At 45.1% G+C, this 20,141-nt stretch overlaps 1 protein-coding gene across 1 annotated transcript in view; it reads left to right on the forward strand.

The window, feature by feature from the left end:
• The window catches only part of LOC139059090 (homeobox protein abdominal-A homolog), a 106,864-nt gene that overhangs the window by 78,890 nt on the left and 7,833 nt on the right, over positions 1-20,141 (forward strand). The window contains exon 2 of the mRNA XM_070536991.1: positions 19,158-19,235. Within this exon, the coding sequence (XP_070393092.1) occupies positions 19,158-19,235 (78 nt within the window). The remainder of the gene's footprint in view (positions 1-19,157; positions 19,236-20,141) is intronic.

Below are 20,141 nucleotides of genomic sequence, written 5' to 3' on the forward strand. Positions count from 1 at the left end.
CAGTCCCACGTTGCGGAGGTGCACCTCAGAGCCTAGTAAATCCATGCAAAGCATTGCAGGTATACGTCGCAGTCGCAATCCAGAATCGCGAAGCAGGCTGGGACGCACAGTTTGTCTATTAATGGCAGCAGAGCATACGTAACAATCTCGTGCCGCAAGCCTGTCGCCTGTGGTTGGCAGTGCAGTTATTTTATACGCGGTACCGCGGCATACATTGCAGTGCTCCGCTGTATACTCGGTGGCCCATGGTAATAGTGCTGCATGTCATAAGTATATGGAAAAGCGTAGCCATATTTACTTCTGACAGTCGTATTGCAATCGTAAGGCAATGCGTAGGCGCTTGCTGTATAGGTGTGGAACCCGCAGTCAGTGTAGCTACGGCTTGTGAGCGAGCGTGCGTCTCACCAAGCCGCCGTCGTGATCATCATCCTATGTCATGCACACTGTAGTACGAAGGATTCTCACCTGCTTATCTCCAATCGGGCCTGTTTTGCGACAGCCGATTGCAGTCTATATATGCCTGAAAACTTTCTAATGTGATCGCGCCACGTGAACCTGTGCCCGCCTCTACTGTGCTTCCCTTCTTTTGGCAAACATTGTTAGTATTCTAATAGACCGCCCTTGATATCCTCCAAACATTACATTACCTATCCAGCTTCATGACGCCCTCCTAATGTCAATGGGAATATCAACTACACAGGAACAACATATCAACAGGAAGGTCGGCTATTCTAATATCTTACTCTTAGAAAAACACAAAAATATAAATAAAAAGAAATATTGAAATATAGAAACAGTCGTAAGTCTATAACAAAATGAAAAGGCACCAACAAAGCCAGTTCATGTATCACATAGAAATAAATAAAAATAAAACAGAACGCTATAATAGCACAAGAATAACACAGGCATGAACAGATCAAGGGAACATAGAGATTATTAAAGGTTCACATGCTACTAATCCAAAAGAGTGTATCATGTCACTATACATGAGAAAACCCCCCAAAGCCCTGAGGGCTAATCTCTGTTCTTAGACGACCGGGGTCGAGTAACCTCTGCAGATAAAGGGTGCCTACCTGAATTTTATGCATACCTGCGGAACGTATCAGTCTCCTAACGTTACCTCTATCGTTTCGCTCGGTCTTCAGTCTCCAGTTTCTACTGGCGTTCCTACGTTATCCTTCGAATTTCCGCATCACAGATTAGTACCGGTCGAATTCGCGCCGTAACGACAAGTAAATCGGGTGTCCCGAGGGCAGCTAAAAACACTGGGCGGGTAAATGAATCTAAAAGCTCTGCTTGGTGATCACGTTTGCCGTTTATGAATTTGTGCAAACATGGCACGTGCACAACGGCTGCCGCCGATGCTGTTTCTGTTGCGGCTGCTGTGGCCGCGGGTGTTAACGGCGTCACAGGCCATTAGCGGGCCTTCAGGGCACGCATTTATGCAAGCCTTTTTCTCCGCGCTGCCGCGTCATGATAACTAACAAGGGCATTCTCTGTCGATGTCGCAATCGCGGAATTGCTGCTGCGCGCTTGTCCCGCTGGGACCTCCCTCCCTCCCCCCCCCCCCCTTCTCCTTCGCTAAAAGCGGAAAATTCCGCGCTGTCATTCGAACCATTATATGGTGGTTTTCATTGTACGCGGCATTCAATCGACGGGTTAGCTTGACTAGAATAATTTAGCCGCTTAATTCTAGCATTTTGCATAGAAAACGGTAATACAGTCTCTGTCTCTGGAACTGATTACCGGCATAGCTGACAAAAAAAATTAAGGCAGTGATTTTTCAGCAGAACTTTGATACCTCACCAGTTATTTACGTTTTTATTTATTTACGTTCCTTATTTACAATCAGGAGCGATTGCTTCTAATCTGTTACGCATGTGTTCTTAACCGAAGTTCGACCTATTTAGCCTATCAGTCGAAATTTCTTGCACGACCATATGTTGCTGTGGCTGTGTATACAGATTATGCGTAAATTTTCATTCGGATTGGGTTGTTCTTTTCTCTCGGCGAATATCTCATTTGGTGAACTTAGTCCCAGGCCTCTCTTTTTCTCGTTTTTGCCTTTTGAATATGCAAAAGATGATAAATGTTCTTTTTATTTTCCTTTCTTTTTCTCTGAGACTCATTACCGACGGCTTATTTAAGGCCTTGAAAGAATGCTATTTATAAATAATAGATTGAGGTTTTAATTTTTTCAATGGACATTATAGTAACACTTGTCGAACTAATAAACATCCCGCTACTCTTTCAGAAAGACCACACTCGAATTGCAGACGAATTTGAAAGAAGACAATCATTACGTCAGACATTGCTTGCGAAACAGATTTCATGATAAAGTGACTACAACTGAGAAATGGTAAACAAAACAAAAGAAGAAAAGCAACGCAAATGGTGTTCATGACATTAGCAGTGCGGAGATTAGGGGGTTATCAGCGCGAACAAAGTGACACTGCGTATTTGTGGAGGTTATTTTTCAAAAAGTTGCTTCTAGGCCACGCATATGGTAAGCACGCATGTCGAAGGATGTTTTCTTCGTCGAACCCTTCCTGCCTTACAAAGATATTGCGAAGCCGAAAGTGAGCGAACATACCTCTTCAATCACGGGGCCATCCATCCGTCTTCCGTGGGTTCCGTTCGACTTGCGTAACCGCGACAGCCGTCGTTGCTGCGGGTGCTATAACTTCACTGCGCGCAAAATTGCAGGCTTGAAGTAAGAGCGAACATAACCACGCATCTCGTCTGGCCGTGCAGTGAATCGCGAACTGGGGATTCAGCGCACAACTTCCTCCGGCACGCGTCTACGGCCTGACTCGTATAAGTGAATGTGTATCTGGCCTTCGCAGACTCGGAAGGGCATCCCAGTAATGGCTGACCTCTGAACTCATTGGCTTTTTCGACGGCGAACGACGGAAGAAGAGACCGCCATTATTGGGCTGACTTGTGAGCAGAGTGTAAATCTTTCCGTCTCTGGCGTTCTCCGCGTACCCTCTCCACTTCTGGCTTTTCTTAGCGAAGCGGCTTATAGACGCCTGTATACGTGCGTCGGCTTGGACGGTGGAGAAGCCGACCAGAGAATGGGCAGCTGTAAATGGATTGAGCGAGGGGCATTCCGACATGGACTCTCGCTCTTACCCGGCCTATTCGTCGTCTCTCACTATCTCGTTTTCCTGCTCGCTTCAAGAGCGTGGCGTGCATGCCTCAGAAGCGAACAGGAGGTCGCTTGCAGAAAAAAGAAAGCATTTTCACTTTCTGCTTTTGACGACCAATGGGACTTGCTGAACCATTCCTTTGACAGCGTCACTGCGCGACGCTGTTGGCGAGGCATGTCATTGTAGCCTAGAAGCTTCGCTTGACCCCCCCCCCTCCCCCCCTGTCTTCCTCTCTCTCTCTCTCTGTAGCTTATGGTCACTTTGCAGTTACTTTAGTAGGGCTTGCTGGCATCATCCTCCGACTTGTAAATCGAGCCGAAAGCATCTCCGAGGATTCGAAGAACTGGCCATGAAGTGCACCTCGTCCCTAATTCGTCCTCGCACGATACCGATATCGATGCTGCTTCGTCTAGTATACCTTATCGTGCCGCGAGAGGGCTGTAATGCATAAATGTATTTTGTTACGACTCCAGATCGCCAAGATTATGTGCTGTCGTTCGAAGTCGCGTCTTACGGCATTCCGATAGAACGAAGTCGTCGCGCTGCCGCCAGTGTCTGGGAGCGTCCCAAATCATTCCATTCTAAACAGAAACATGAAATATGAGTAATTACTGGATTACGTGTACCGTGTATGTATACTATGTAATATGTTTCTTCGTTTTCCCCTCATGGTGTAACATTAAATATTTCGCTGTAACGTTGAAACCATCTGACCATTGCCCGTACATGTATATTCCCCGTTTCGTGTTATGTTTTTCGGTGTTCGCTAATTTCACTCGGAGCCGTAAAAAGAAAGAGAGGAAAATGAATTCGCGCTGCGGAATTGTGGCTAGTGTATCGCCGATTACGGTCTATCGTTTCCCGTGCGAGAGATGGGCTAAATTTAGTTAGAATATATTTGTGTTTCGCTGCTTCCAGTGGACATTTTGGAAGCAGTAATGTTCCCAGCTGCTTCATAGACGATTCAGGATAAGGATGGTATTTGTCAACCTGAAAAGAAAGACAACAATGAACACGCATTAGTGCATTATAGAAACAAATCAGCCTATAAAACAATTCTTCCAACGAAGAGACAGTAAATTGTTTGCTTTCCGAGTGTCGTGAAATGCCGTTTACATTTCTTTTCGAAGAGTGGAAGGGTAGCAATTTGGAAGTTTTTACATACAATCACCGAACATGAGTTTGTTGCGATTAATTAGTTCCACTCAGCATGCAAGGTTCATATATTAATTTGCTTTTTGCTCTCTCTCTCTCTCTCTCTCTCTCTCTTTCTTTGCTAGTTTTAAATAAACAGATAGGATTTTTAGCCACTCCCCGTCCAGGGTTGGGCCTCCATGTGAAACAGACAAGTGCAGGTGGTTGAATTGAAAAAGGAGGTTTCTCTTACTTACTCGGCAAATTAGCGAACAAGTGTTCCCAAACGTGTCTCGTTTGAGGTATAAAGGTTATTATTACGTATTTATGCAAATACCTGCAGCCCCCTCATCGGCATTAGTATACCGGGAGGAAGTAAAGCAAGTCATGCACTTTCGTTACAAAAATAATGAGAGATACACTAAGGATGCCGGACACATAACGCCCAAACAAGTAGAAGCATGAATTACGGCAATGAAGGCAGTAACAGTTATGGCGCGCGCCATGCCTTCTGCGTTGTGCCCGCGGGCTATGCGAACGAGCGAGCGATACGCGCAAGACCCAGTCTGGTTTTGCCTATCTCTAGTACGCAACTGTACGCGTAGTGTATATGTTCGGCAGGAATGCCAACCGCTTTAGTGTCCCCCGTTGCGGCTCAGGGCGCTATGCTGCTCGCCTTCGAAGCCTCCCAGCAGTGGCTGCTTCAATTAGGCTCTCAGCAGCTGCACCACGTGCGCTAAGCGGCTGCGCTGCTTTACGTTCCTGGCGGACATAACGAGTCCCATATCGGCGCCATCCCAGTTGGCGCTGTCTTTTTTTTTCTTTTCCGGCCGATCTCTGCAAGTCACCGACGACAATGAGCATCACGCTGAGTTTCCCGTGGCCCACCAGCTGAGATATGTCGGGAATACGGAGTACATAACGTACACGCGGATAATAAGGGTGGCCCCCCCGGGGGAGGCGGGGGGGGGGGCGCTGTGGACCTCTTGCGGCACTGCGCGCTGCCAAGGCAAAAAGTGGAGGCAATTAAGGCACCTGTGCGCTCCTAACAATGCGCGCCGCTAACTTTGCATGTACCCGCTCTGAGGCCGTGCAGATAATGCGAATGGGGAGGGGGGGCTTGACGTCGTTCTTATAACCCATTTCATTGTTTGTCGGCCCTCCCCTGTGATAGCTTTGTTTGCTATTTTCGCTCCCATAGTGAGGCTATGAACAACAGGAAGAGCAGATAAAAAACTGATAAGGGCCATCCTTGCGGCTGTTTTCTCCGAGTGCATTTAAACGCGTTGCACTTGCTACTGCTTCTCCAAATTGTTAAGGTTCTTAACTGTCCTCGCTAAAGTAGCACCATACGCGTAACCACCCAAGTCAAGCCGCTTAACGTCGCCGTAGCGGAAAATAAAGTGTTTGCGGCTCAGTCCAGCCATACCATGTCGTCATAAGAGGAACGCGTTGTTAACAAAGTAATCCAGAGCGCTTTTGTATAACGAAGCGCATTCTACGGTCTCAAACCAGGAAGACATGACTACGAAGGAAAATAACATACATAACGTCGAATGAGAAGGTGCATATTGTTTTGAACGTTTGTCATAACTTATCACAGCTCCTAAACGCAATAGCGACTTGGCTGTGACGAAGTATATTGCTTGATTAGATTTTTTAAGCATCGTAAGGACAAGGCCGTGGTTCTTTCGAGACAGGCGGAGCGAAATTTTGAAGCTTTAATTTTTTTTTTGAAACAGTGGCAAGCTTCTTGGGAGCCGCACTGCTGGATGTAATGCATGATTAGTGTGCCAAGAATTATGAGCATTTCCACATTTATCCGCTGTTTTCAGATTTTAGTCTCCCGCCGCCGAGAGCCCTTCGTGTCACCTAAACTTTACTATGCGATGTTCCAGAGGCTGTTTGTACCAAACGCCAACAAAACCGAGACGACTGCCGCCGTCACTACTGGCCCGAACACCGTCACCGTTTTTCCCTCCCCAAGCTCACTTACGCTCTGAATAAGCCTGGTCATGTTATATCATTATTCATTGCTAATGCACCTCGTTTGTCGCCGTGTGTGTACAAGTATACGACGTCAGGTATTTTCGTGCACAAGAATGACGCCTTGACGATGGCCATTTCGGTTTCGTCCGTCAGTCTGTGTTAGCCGGGACTCAGTCTCCAAAGTTGAAACAATACGCCATTTGACAGTTTTTTCGTCATTCGAGCCGTCGTAGGTACCTCTCTGCAAGCCCGAACAACTTGCAGTATATAATGTACAGAGTACACAATTGAATGGGAGCTCGAATCGCAATCTTGGTAACCTCTTGTGTAGTTTGTGAAGCGATAATTTCGCAAAAGGCGTTCTTCTTGAGAGAGTTGGCGGGGTCCACGAAACATTTCACACTCTTGTATCACTTTCTCTAGGTCCACTCGTAACTGAAACCTCGTCTTATGTGCTACGCACACGTATGCCTCAGCAACGTTTGCACCTTAGATATGTTTGGAATGTATTCGTAATTTACAATATCCGGCGCATTGTGTGACAATCTTTAAGCAGTTCTTTTGTATTTTCTCTGCCCTACATGGTTCCTCTCCCGTCTTAACGCGAGGGGGAAAAGGGCACGTCGTTCCATTTCGTTCGAATCGCTTCCTCGCCTAATGAACCTGAACGTGGCTTCGAGTCCGTGATTTAGCGAGTGAACTCAGAGAGTTCTCTGAAGCATCCCTTGATGAGTAGCGCGGGAAAAGAAGGAGAAGTTATAAAGAAAGAAAAAGAACAACCGTCGCCGTCGCCGACATATCGCGAGCGCGGAGACCTCCTCGGGCACGATGACGAAACCGGGGTTGAGGGAGGGGGGGGGGGGCGCCCATACATGGGCGCGCATTTACAAACGCCTCCACGACACCTGGAAAAGAAACGAGAAACAGCGAGTTACTCGGGCGTTTGCGCGCACTCCCCTTGTTCCGTGTGCGCAGCTAGCAAAGCGAAAGATGCATATGGAGCCAGAGCAGCAGGCACACAAGCAGTGAGTGATTCCGGTAATCGCTCGCGGCCGGAGAACAATAATTCCTTAAGCGCCTCGAGGCCAAACAGCCCTGCGCGTGAGCCCGACCTCCTCCGAAGACTTGAGAAAGCGCTCGCGCCGCGTTGTGTGCACATCTATATCGACGTCGTGAATGCTTATTAGATTGACAGGCGCCACATACTATATAGGCGCGACCACGCGCTGGCGCTTTGCGTTGCGTTGCGTTGTGTTGTGTATGTGTTAGTACACACCGGAAAGCGTATGCTCGCGCATGCCCGGATTGCGTACACATTACGGCCGCTGTCAGCCTCATTAGGAGTAGCTTCAGTGCAGGCGTGATTCACAGGCAGTTGTTTCGCGCGCGCGAGCACCGACGACACTCGTGCAAATAACGAGGCAGAGAGAAAACAAACAAACAAACAAACAAACAAACAAACAAACAAAAACGCCACGACCGAAACAGGTAACAGGCGCAGACGTACGCGCTGACTGCGAGCGATATCGCTCGAAGTGGCTGAGCGGGGCGTTCGAGAAAAAGAGCTTTCTGATGGCAAGCGGCGCGGGGTGTGTCACTTGTCTGTGTCAGCGGATATAAGGCGCGCGCCAGAGAGTCGCCGAGCTGCATGCGACAAGCGCGCGATGCGTGGCGACGCGTGGGCGTCGGCGAAGCGGGCCCGCAGTTGCGCGAACAGTGGTGCGTGCGCGTGTGATTTGGTTGTTCGCTGTAATATAGACGATCGGCCTGTATAGCCGCCACAGCCGCCGTCGTCTGCTATGTGCTCTTGACTTACGCGTAGTTGCCCAGCTGGAAACGGCTGCGATGAATTTCCGGGCAGTCGTGCATACGTGGGCTCGCGACACGGGCCTCCGCAGCAGGTCTTCGGCCTTCTGTTTTCGGAGCCTCGATGTCACTGTTTGGGGGGGAAACGGGAGAATGAGTGTGTGAACGGAGCGAAAGGCGTTCGTGAAGCTGGGGCTCATTCATGTCGTACAGACACGTTTGCAGGCAGACGCCGTCCCCTTGTGCTAGATGTACCTGTTCTTGATTTCTTTTTTTCGACGACATCTGTGTTGGGACAGAAGTACGGGAAACGACAAGGTGGATATCTTGCCAACTAAGCTAATCTTTTAGATAATTTATTTAACCATGAGCTGTCCAAGACAAGTGACCACACGAACGTAGTGTAATGTGACGCGGCTTATGATGTTGAGCGCGGGTCTCAAGTTACGAAGTTATGCTTGTTTGGACAAATTTTCAGTTCATAGGGCTGGTACTGTTGTTTCGTTGTGCGTTACTTGAGCGTTTCTTTCCCTTACTATTTTTTTTTTTAGGAGGTAGCGTTCAGCAATGAATCCGTACCAACTTGCTCAGTTAAGCGTTCCTTCTTTTACATGTATTAATGACACTGCTGCTAAAGGAGCATGCCCAGAACGGGGACGAGTTTCCCTGTTGCAATTTCAGTATAACCTCAAAGTACATGGATTAAACATATCCCGTCGTCGTAGTTACTATTTCGTCCTGTGTAATAACACTATTGTTCCCTTGGATTGTTTAAGCAGAGCCATCTATTCTACGCTGAAGCGATGGCTTCAGCATTACCGTGATTTAGGAAGAACATCGAGAAAATTTAAGATAATATATAGAACATTTAAAGAATACACTTGAGCAATTCCTGCATGCGCAAGCGAGCGTATAGACAAAAAACGCACGCGCACAAAGACACACACACGTAGAGAGAGAGAGAGAGAGAGAGCTGTTGGAAAGGTAATCATCTCATAAGCCAAACAATGATCAAGTTGCTGCAACATAAATACTTGATGGCAGCAATGGAACAAACACCAAAATTTAACTGATGATGTGCGTCTTCCTGAAACATTAGAGCACAGCTAAACACAGCACTCCGAGCTAAATGCTATGTTTGTTTTGTACGCGGCACGTTTGGGAGAGCTGCAATCACGGCGCGCAAGCGGGCATGTCATGTGGTGTTTTTTTTTTTTTTTCGCGTGCATCCGCAGTAAGCTGGAAAACACTAATAGTTACTGGATAGAAAGTTAGAAACTGTCTAATAGGATGTTTTGCAAACCGCTCTGCAACTTTCTATTTGGATTTTTTTTCCTATCTTCGTTGCTTCAGAAATCGGTTTTTAACCTTGACTAATTGTCCAATTAAGCAAAATGCAAAACGTAGCTTGACACACTAGATACAAAAGTGAGGAACGTGCATTTGGTCGCGTTATCTCAGAGTGCATCGGCATATTTTTAGACTTTGGCTAAAGTTAGCTGAAACACCCCGTATATTAGTGCAAGAAATGCGTCCGCATCTGTGACCGTGCAAGGAAAGAAATCGAACCGGGTATTATCTGCCGGCCACGAACCGCCGATAAAATGGCCAAAACACAGGAGCTTCAAGCGTTATCTCGAACGAGGATGCTGAGATCGTGGGTTGACAAACACACACACACACACACACACACACACACACACACACACACACACACACACACACACACACACACACACACACACACACACACACACACACACACACACACACACACACACACACACACACACACACGCACACGCACACGCACACACATGCATAAACAGTAAGAAACGTCGGCGAGCTACAATTTTAAGCGTAACACTGTGTGCCGAAGTTTGCAGCGTGTTTATATCAGCGTCACAGATGCGTGCGAAACGCGGTATCCACGGGATATAACGAAGTCCATTTTTTTTCTCGCTGTCATGCCTTCTTGCTCTCTTTTGTTTCAGTTTTATATCCGTTATAAGAACACCTGCACGACAAAATTTCTTTCAGCGTAGATACACATATGCAGCAGGTTAACGGCACCACTCCTGCGCATGCCTCCTTCGCAATTTTGTTTTGGTTGTTTGTTTGTTTTCCTTTATTTTGTGCGGATTTTTTATTTTTTCAACTTGCGCCTCACGCCGTTCCTGTTTTTGATGCCAGTCTGATAGCCATCTTCACGCTGCGCTAATTTCCGGTCTCTGCAGGCGGTCTCCGCAAAATGGTAATAATGAAAAAAAAACACAATCAGAATGCAGACGGCTTCCCCCTTTTATGCTTGAGTTGAGGAGTCCAGATTGAATAGCAGCAACAGCGAAAGAGGCTACACGGATGGTACTTCGTCGTGTCGTATAGGACCTCCGTCGGCTGCAGCAGCTTAATACGTCCGTGGCTTTTGCAGCCGCTTTCTTTTATATTCTATACTTTTGAATATAGCGCAACTTCGAGCTCATGTTTCTTCAAAGCTTGCCGCCTCCCTATACACCGACGCTGCATGCAACCTGTCGAGTCTAATGCATATGTTGCAACGAAAGCTAAGAAGCAGCAGTGCCGATTTCTAAGTTTAAGGCCCAAACAATGAAACGTTCCTTTCCTTCGAGCGCTTCCTAACCTTACGTGAGGCCTCCTTACAGCGAAGGACCGATGGAGGAAGCAAGCATACTCTGAAAGCTCCCTTCACCCGTCCTCACGTAAGGAGCGGTTGCCGCCATGCCTGGGTTCGAGATTATCTCTTAAAAGCTTTAGGCGAACACCAGAACACCACTATTCAATAAAAAAGGTTCTATCGTCGCACAATATTTAAGTTGATGAGCTAATATAGAGAAGCGTGGACGCTATTTTTCAGTTTTGTTTACTAAATCTAAAGAGGCAGTGCATTACAGTGCGAAACTTGATGTGCTCCAGCAACGCTGGCACGCCGGCGTCGTGCAACGCCTAGCAACGCTTCCATGCCGCACGCGTGACTGAAACGAACGTGCCTGGCAAAACGTACCGTGCTCGCGCTTCTCCGAAGGTGGGCGACAGCACGCACGCGCAAGCAAACGTCACGTGGTTAAGCAGTGAGGCGAAGCGCTCGTTCAGGGCCAGGAGCGGCGTAAGGACGCATGAAGGTAGCTTGGCCCAAACAATAAAACGTTCCTTTTAGGGGTGTGCGAATATTGAAATTTTCGATTACGAATCGAATACGAATAAGGCGAAGAACTCTCTTCGAATATCGAATCGAATATCGAATACATGTGTAGTATTAAAAAATTGCAAGAGAGGTAACAATAGCTTTATTACCCTTTTAAAAATAACATTGAATTTTACAAGGTTGCTTCAAATTAAAGAGGTACTCAATTATAGATAATGGACTCAGGTAATGCCCTCAGTCAGGTAAAACGCTTGTTACAGATTGTCGTGAAGGAAAATTAACTGCTCAATATGGCCAGAAAGCAAACGCTCTCTATGCACTGTCACATTTCTACCGGTAGAAAAGACTCTTTCACTAGGAACTGAAGTGGCAAGGATCGCCAAGTACTTCCGGGCGAGTGCACTTAAAAGCGGGTACCTGAAGCGGCCAATGGACTGCCACCACTCACAAGGATTCATGCCCCTTTCCAGAAGAGGCTTTTGCGCGTAGTCTGTAACTTCCCTCTCAGGGGCAGATGCCAAATGTGTCTTCTCTTTGTTCATCACTAGATCGTCAAAAGCATTCCATACACTCGAGGCCACCAGTGGACACGAAGTCAACGCTGGCACGGCGGTGTCCCGATGGTGTTCCACGACGGCTTCCTGGAGCTCCGTTGTCACAAGGTTTTTCAGCCAGATCGTCTGACCAGATGCCTGATGAACTGTGGCCATAAAGCGCGGATCAAGAAACATGCCTAGGCTGGCTACTTCATCAAATTTCCACTCCGCACAAAGAGCCTTGATACATTTTGAATCAATGCTAGCAAACCCTGAGTTGCCTTTGCAACCTTCAAGGCAATGGGGCATTCCAAAAATAATTGGAATTATAAAGCTTGGTGAAAAAGAAACCGAAACTGATCATGTCTCAAATGCCTGAAGCAGATAGACTGAAACAGAGCATGCAGATAATGGCAACTCAGGGTTGCAAAGGCAACCCTGAGTTGCCTTTGCAACCTTCAAAGCAATGGGGCATTCCAAAATAATTGGAATTATAAAGCTTGGTGAAAAAGAAACCGAAACTGATCATGTCTCAAATGCCTGAAGCAGATAGACTGAAACAGAGCATACAGATAATGAGCGGATCATGCGAAGTTCTCAGTTAATAAACATGTTCTTAGGAGAATGCGGAGCAAGCATACAATTGGTTAATTGCTCAATTATTCGCAGTCTATCCGAATATTCGCCGTTTCCACCGTTATTCGGCCGTCCTAGGATATTCGTGAATTTCCGAACATGCATTTCTCGAATCGAATACGCTACGAATACGGAAAATATTCGATTCGTATTCGAAATTCCGAATATTCGCACACCCCTAGTTCCTTTCCTTCGAGCGCTTCCTAACCTTACGTGAGGCCTCCTTACAGCGAAGGACCGATGGAGGAAGCAAGCGTACTCTGAAAGCTCCCTTCACCCGTCCTCACCTAAGGAGCGGTTGCCGCGTGCCTGGGTTCGAGATTATCTCTTCAAATCTTTCCGCGAACACCATTATTCTATTAAATAATGTTGTATCGTCGCACAATCTTTAAGTTGAATAGCTAATATAGAGAAGCGTGGACGCTTTCTTCTAGTTTCGTTTGCTAAAGTTAAAAAAAAGTTGCGCATTACAGTGCAAAACTTGATGTGCTCCAGCAACGCTGGCACGCCGGCGTCTTGCAACGCCTAGCAACGCCTAGCAATGCTTGCATGCCGCACGCGTGACTGAAACGAACATGCCTGGCAAGACGTACCGTGCTCGCGCTTCTCCGCAAGTGGGCGACAGTGCGCATGCGCAAGCGAATGCCACGTGGTTAAGCAGTGAGGTGAAGCGCTCGTTCAGGGACAGGAGCGGCGTAAGGACGCATGAAGGTAGCTTTGGAGCTACCTTATGCTGAGGAAGCACCAAGGAAGCCTTCACCGAGGGCCCCTCAGTAAGGAAGCTTTCAGAGTGACATAAGGTAGCCTCACCCCAATGAAGGCTTCCTTAGTGAGGTAAGGAAGATTTCATTGTCTGGCCCTAAGTCTTACTTTTGTTGTTTTGTCTTCGCTGCGTCAATATGTCACCATTGACGTAATAAAGGCTGGAGATTCCTTTCGCCGTGTGGAACTGGCTTGCGTGGTAACATTTCCATCGAAGCGAGTCGAGCGGTTTCTTTTCTCTCTTTTTTTTCTTTTCAAGCAGCATACATTCAGAATTTCGGAATGTATTGTTAGCGTAAAAGTAACGGTGCAGGTCATGTAACAATTATTTTACAGACTAGGGTGCCATAGTCCGAACAACGTAGGGGGGACTTGGACTCATGATGGAAAATACACGGGTAAGGGACAAGAAAACAAAAGTTGACACCTATGAAGCTGTACGCAGTACAACAAAATCAAAGCAATAAAAAAACAAAGCGATGAATATATATATATATATATATATATATATATATATATATATATATATATATATATATATATATATATATATATATATATATATATATATATATATATATATATATATATATATATATAGTGAGAGCTATTATAAAAAGATTAAGATGACAGAAGGAAACATTTCAGAGCGTTCTTTAAATGTATATAGGACATACAACCACTTTATAAGTTGGATAGGAAAGAGTTACAGAATGAGATGGCTGTAAATGACAAGGCTTTTATTCCGCAATTAGCGCAAACTCGTGGTAATAATAAACTTCCTTCCGAAGCGAAACGCGCACAGTTAGCGTTTTCTAACAAGGCGTTGTTAGTAAGTTCGAAAGGTTGTTGGTGATTTATTATTTTGTAAAAAAAGCACTCACAATTATGATGACATAGCTTCCTAAAATGTAAAATCTTGTATTGCCTAAGTGAAGTAAGAGCATTAGAAAGGTGAGGACTGAAAGTAACGATATGGATTGCCCAGTTCTGGATGTGTCGCGCCGATGAAATCTAAGATTGATATGTGCTCTCCCAGGTGGCTGTACCATAGCATAAATGACTGTGGATGAAGTAAATATAGAGAAATAACAGTACATTAGTCGAAAAATATGGCCTAGCTTTAGTTAACGCACAAATACCAAAAGCAATGTTTTTACTTGACGTTATTCATATGAAAAGCAAAATTAAGAGTCACATGAAAACGCACTCCAAGAAATGAAATCGAGTCACACGCAGACATAATATTAAGACCTAGCGCCAGAATTGCCGGCATCAATATCGCCTTGAGAAAGGATATGAAAATCATGAATTTAGTTTTAGAAGAGTTTATACTTAGATCATTATTATTGCACCAGTTAACAACTTCGTTTAGTACAAAGCTTAGTGTTTACGTTATAGAGGAAACCGTTTTGTCTCTGCATGATACCGCATGTAGCATACAACACGCAATGTCCAAAGCTTAAGACGTCAGGGAAGTCATGTATATAAATGATTAAGAGCAGGGGACAAAGAATAGACCCCTGAGAACACCATGGTTAGTAATCTTAGTGTTTGAGCAAGTGCCACCCGTGAGGACCACGGATTGTGAGTTAAGCAGGTAAATATTCTAGAAGTTTATGGCGGGACTGATGATACTGTACAAATCAAACTTGCTGAATAGAATGGAGTGATTGAGTGTTTCAAGGGCTTTAGTTAAATTCAAAACTACTAAACCTGACAAATCACCATTATCCATGGAATTTTTGATGAAGTCACTCAAAGAAAGTAAAGCATGGTGAGTGGAGCTTCCTTTGTTAAATCCAAACTGGCAAGGCTTTATCATATTAAATTTCGTTAGGTAAGTATTAAAGCGCTTAACAAACAAATGTTTCATGACCTTCCTTAATGAAGATAGAATATATGTAGGTCTGTAGTTTATAATTGCTTGTTTGTCACGTTTGTTAAAGATCGATATGTCTTCAGCACGGTTTAATGAGTCAGGAAAACAACCTTCAGCGAAAATGCGGTTGATTATATGGCTTAAGGGATAAGAAATCAAATAAGCAATCATCTTTCAATGCACAAATGCATTTAAGTGCACAAATGTAATCCAGCCCGCAGGAGTGTTTTTAATGTTACGAATTGACAGAAGAAGCAGAAAAGAGGAAAAGAAGTGAGTGAGGTAAACGCGGCAAACCAGATGAAGGAACGTCTTTGTGACTTCAGCATGGGAAACAGAAATACTCCGAAGATGCGTTTTAAATATTGGCGGAGTGATCATAAATGACGTCACTGTAACTTCTTTTCCTTATAGACATGCTCAGAGCAGGCATACTTAAATATTCCTTAAATCGTTTCCGCTATTTTGGGGGTTATTCTTATTCATTGTTGTAATAGCGTTTCTTGGCGTGTTTTAGCAAAGAGTTAAGAAGGTTGCAATTAAATTTACAGCGAAGCGCCAAGGCGCTATTGAAGGGCTTCCTCTTCACTCTTTTGCAGAGATTATCCTTTTTTCTGAGACTGGCTAAAAGAGCAGGGGATACCCAAGGGCTTTTGATATTTCTTGTTGCATGCAGCAGTAGAAGTGCTAGAAGAAACACCTTCCAAAAGTAAATTGCGGAAGACATCAACCGCCTGTTGTGTCTCGGTTAGAGATTACACTTTGGACCATGTCACAATGAGAAATAACATTAATGAAATTTTCTTGATCAAAGTGTGTCATATTAAATGGGGTGTTAATGCCAGCTACATGACTATCAAACGTGATGAATATGGGATAATGATCGGTAATATCTACATTAACTACGCCGGACGCCCGAAGGCTGAAGTTAGAAAAGGCACGATCCAGAAGAGTGCGAGTTCAATATGTATACGGCCCGTGCACTGTATGATGACAGAAAACGTGTTATATGTGTTCTAGGTGCCGTCAGCGATAAGCGCAATGGTCTGCTTTCCTGTCTGTTGAGTTATGTCTTTCGTGACTGATATTATGTACTAAGCACAAAATTACGTGTGCATTATATATATATATATATATATATATATATATATATATATATATATATATATATATATATATATATATATATATATATATATGCGCATCTTTGCCCTGGGAATTTCGTTTTCGTCGCGTTCTTAATGCGTCGTTCGCCTACGCGTTAAGATGGCTTTGCGAATGAAGGTATTTTAAAAGGTGTGACTTTGCGACAAAAGTATCTCCAAATGTTCAATAATCAAGTTTGCGAGTAAATTTCGCTTTTCTTTTCTTTTTCACGCGACTTCATCTAAGCAGCTGGTTGTCGCTATAGTCGCTATATGGTAGCTCTTTTTCTCCCACGTTGTGTGTCCCCTCAATGACACCAGAGCGTTGTACTCTCGTCTCTCTATATGCGATTGCGGCCTTGATTTTGTATTCTCTCTTTTCTTTTTTCTTTGTTACAAGCCTGCGATTGCCGATATATTTAAACTTGATTATTCATGACGCGCAACTTTCTGTATAAGTCGGAACGCTTGTGTAGTACGCTTTAAGAAAACGTAGAACACGCTAAGACGCCAAAGTTCTTAAAAAATCAATCATATCCTGATGCATTTGGCGCGTGCGAGGATGTCAGCTAAAGAAAGGCAATAAATCAAATTAATCTAAACAGCAGCGATCGATGCAACGTGTTCGCCACCAGTAATTTAATCTTGCTGTTGTCACAATGTTAGTTAGATTGATGGCTGTCTGTGGGAGAGGTCTCACTTAAATCTATAACATATAAAACACCCCCCTGAGCATATCAGCTAATCTGACTGATGCACGATTAATCGAAAAAAGGCCGAGCGAAATAGAGCGTGCGGTATGATAAATTTTATTGGGAGCGTCAGAAAACTTGCCCTTTGCTGGAAAATTTAACTATATAAAACTAAAGAAACTAAGTAAATCTGACCTGTGATTACAGGCTAGTTCATCTAAATTCACTGCGTGAATCGACGTCCAGGATTAAAAATTAAAAAAAAAATATCTATTCGCCACTCTCGTTTTTCTAAGTTAGCTAAGACGCTAAGTCAGTTAAAATTCTTCAAACGACTTTCACATTTGCTGCCTCTAAGTCTGCTTTTTCTTCGCTGTATTAAGCTTTTACTTCGTGCAGGTTGCTGTTTTGCTTCTGGACAGTTTCGCAGGATCGCAAGACCCAGGGTTTATCACGACGAAGGATAATCGTGCCTTTATAGAGTACTAATCTGCGGACAGTGATAGTCTCGGCATAGCGCAAGTCACGTATAACTGTGTACGTAGAAACGAAGAAATTCTGCCGTTGTGACCGAATATTGCTACAACTGGACAGACGTCAAAACATGCACGCAGACGCGCCCTTTTGAAATTACACGTCGGTGAATTCCCGTCTCCAGTGCACGGCATAGCGTCAAAAAAAAAAAAGTGAGCTTTCAAAGATATTCTGTAATTATGCGGCTGCATTCCACTGAGAACGAAGCAATGCACAAAAATTAAGAAGTGAAACGTCCAGCCTCACCTGTATACCTCTTTATAACTATTCAAGTTAGGCGCAATTGGCCAAAAATGTTTGAAAAGCCTGCGGCGTACAGAACGTGCTTCACGCACGCTGAGTGCATAATTGCATGACATTCCGTTCTTGACAGACCGGACTGAGTATATGAAACGGTGGTTCCAATTGCTGGGCGAGCTTATTTTAGGTCGTCTACAAATACTGCGTCCCCCATAAACATTTTCTGTTTTCCGAAATGTCACTCTCTTATTCTATTTGTCGACCTGTTTCTACGAACAAATTTTTTTCTTTTAGTGACATCGTGGTTACAGTACCTGTTTTTCGGTGATAATGACATCAGTATTGCGACTATTTCTTCATTGATAGAGTTATAAAGTTGTAAACGCGAAGGTGACTTATCGCTGCGAGCGACATATCGTTATTTTTACTGCGTATTAATTACCGAGTTCGTCATTGACCTTTTTACGGTCAAATTTGGATACCTCATATCGTCATTGTTATGCATATGGACGGGCCTCTGAAAATAGTACTTTTGCTGAGCGGGATCGCTATTGGACTCGTAGTTGGAGTGCCTAGCCTCCTCTATAGTTCTTAGAAAATGACACTACAATGTTGCCGTTCGCAAGTAATGGTATTTCGAAGTGTCCACTTTGTGTTCGAGCCAAGGATTGTTAAAGCACAATACTTTTAAAGGCGAAAATGTGCAACAAGACAGCACATATTTCGCACGGATTTGGTGCTTACTCGTCTGGAAGTGTGTGGTCCCTTTCTGTGGGCCAATATGGTGACTTTGTTTCGTGAGATATTGCTGTCGAACGTACCGCTTCTCCTTAATGCGAATCGCCCCGCCGAAATAAACGTGTTGGCGTAATCCTCACGTGACCTCCCTCTCTGCCGTTCGCAGTGAATCAGACAGCGCTGAGGTCATGTGAGCGGTACCGTAGTCCAATATAGGTGGCATCGCCCCTGTTTTTTATCTTATTCGTTTTCTCATTTACGAGAGCTCTGTTCTCGCTACGAATTACGAATTCGTTATCGCGGAATTTGTTGTCTTTCAACGCAGCTCGACTTAATAATTTCCTTTAGTGTCGCCGTAAGCTCTTGTTTTCCCGTACGTATCGGTTTAGTACAACATACGCCAATAAGTAGACGACGCCTCATCGAGTCATCTATGTTTACGTATTCTTGGGATGAAAACATTTTATTAGGGTCAGTGTCTCCCGAGTGGGGGACGCGACATGTGTCATACGACCGTTGCTATTTACACGTCGGGTAAATTTTGAGAGGCCCCCTAAGTCCAAGTGCGATCAGTGTATCTCTTTTGCTGGCTCCCCCTCAACCCCTTCTCCCCTCATCTCTTTTCGGTCTCTGACACGCCTGATCTTCTCCCGTCGACATGTGGCGATAATTGAACAGCGATTATAAGTGAAGTCACCCAAGATTGCACCAACTCAATCGAGCTTGTTCACTGTTTTTTCTCTCGCAGGTTCAGCATTCCGTGCTGCCGCTCACAAGCTCCATCATCGGGTCGAGGAGTATCCGCACTCGTTCCACCTGTTTTCAGGTTTGTGTACGCCGCGTTTTCGTTTCTCTCTGTCAAGCTCCCCAGTTCATTCCCAGTCACTCTCGATCAAAGAGGTGCTGCGCAGCTGGACAAGGGCCCACAAAACACGCCGATGGGCTGTAAACATGTGCGAACGAATGAGTCACGCTGCGTTTAAAGGGCGGGCATAATACTGCGGCTCCCAATTTAACGTCGCACACGAATGACGAAGGCTCGTTCGCAAGTTTCTAAAGACCGCGCAGGGTGAATGCTCGTAATACCCGTGCAATGACTAGTTTTTTTCATTCGCCGGTAATTTTCCGCTTCACAAAAAAGCGCGCAAACATGCTACCCGTGAACCGGCGTGTTCGTGGCCATATTTCGTATTCGAGCAGTATATCGCTCTATTCAACAGTCGAACTTGCATATAGTAGAGCTCTTACGACCCACTCCTCCCTTTCCCGGGGGAGGGGGCAAGTGAGTAACCTTGCGATGACGAGAGCGATGCTGCACCATTCCTTTGGCGAAAAAATTACTAACTATAGCTCCGGTTTACGGTCCTTGTCGAATGGGCACCGCCAATTGCTTCGCGGAACCGAAGATTGCCTCGTTCAATACGGGATTGTTGTTGCTGACGCGGCGAACTGCTTAGTTTAATTGTGCGCGAGACGGAATGCCCCGACACAAAGGCGCGCGACGCATTCACTTCAACAGCCCTATCGCGCGTATGGAGGAGACAATGATTGGCCTCTTTGTGCGTGTGTGATGTATTGCTTCTATGAGTCACCCTCGCTTGGGTGCGGTGTAAGAAACGTGCCCGGAAAAGCGTTCGCGTGAAAAAAAAAAAGAACGATTTTGGAAATAGACTTGGCGATCGAGGAGGCTAGGTACTTATTTGTTGCGTCTGTAAACTGAATGTGTCCCATC

This window comes from Dermacentor albipictus, chromosome 4 (assembly GCF_038994185.2).
Source record: "Dermacentor albipictus isolate Rhodes 1998 colony chromosome 4, USDA_Dalb.pri_finalv2, whole genome shotgun sequence".
Classification (NCBI taxonomy): domain Eukaryota; kingdom Metazoa; phylum Arthropoda; class Arachnida; order Ixodida; family Ixodidae; genus Dermacentor; species Dermacentor albipictus.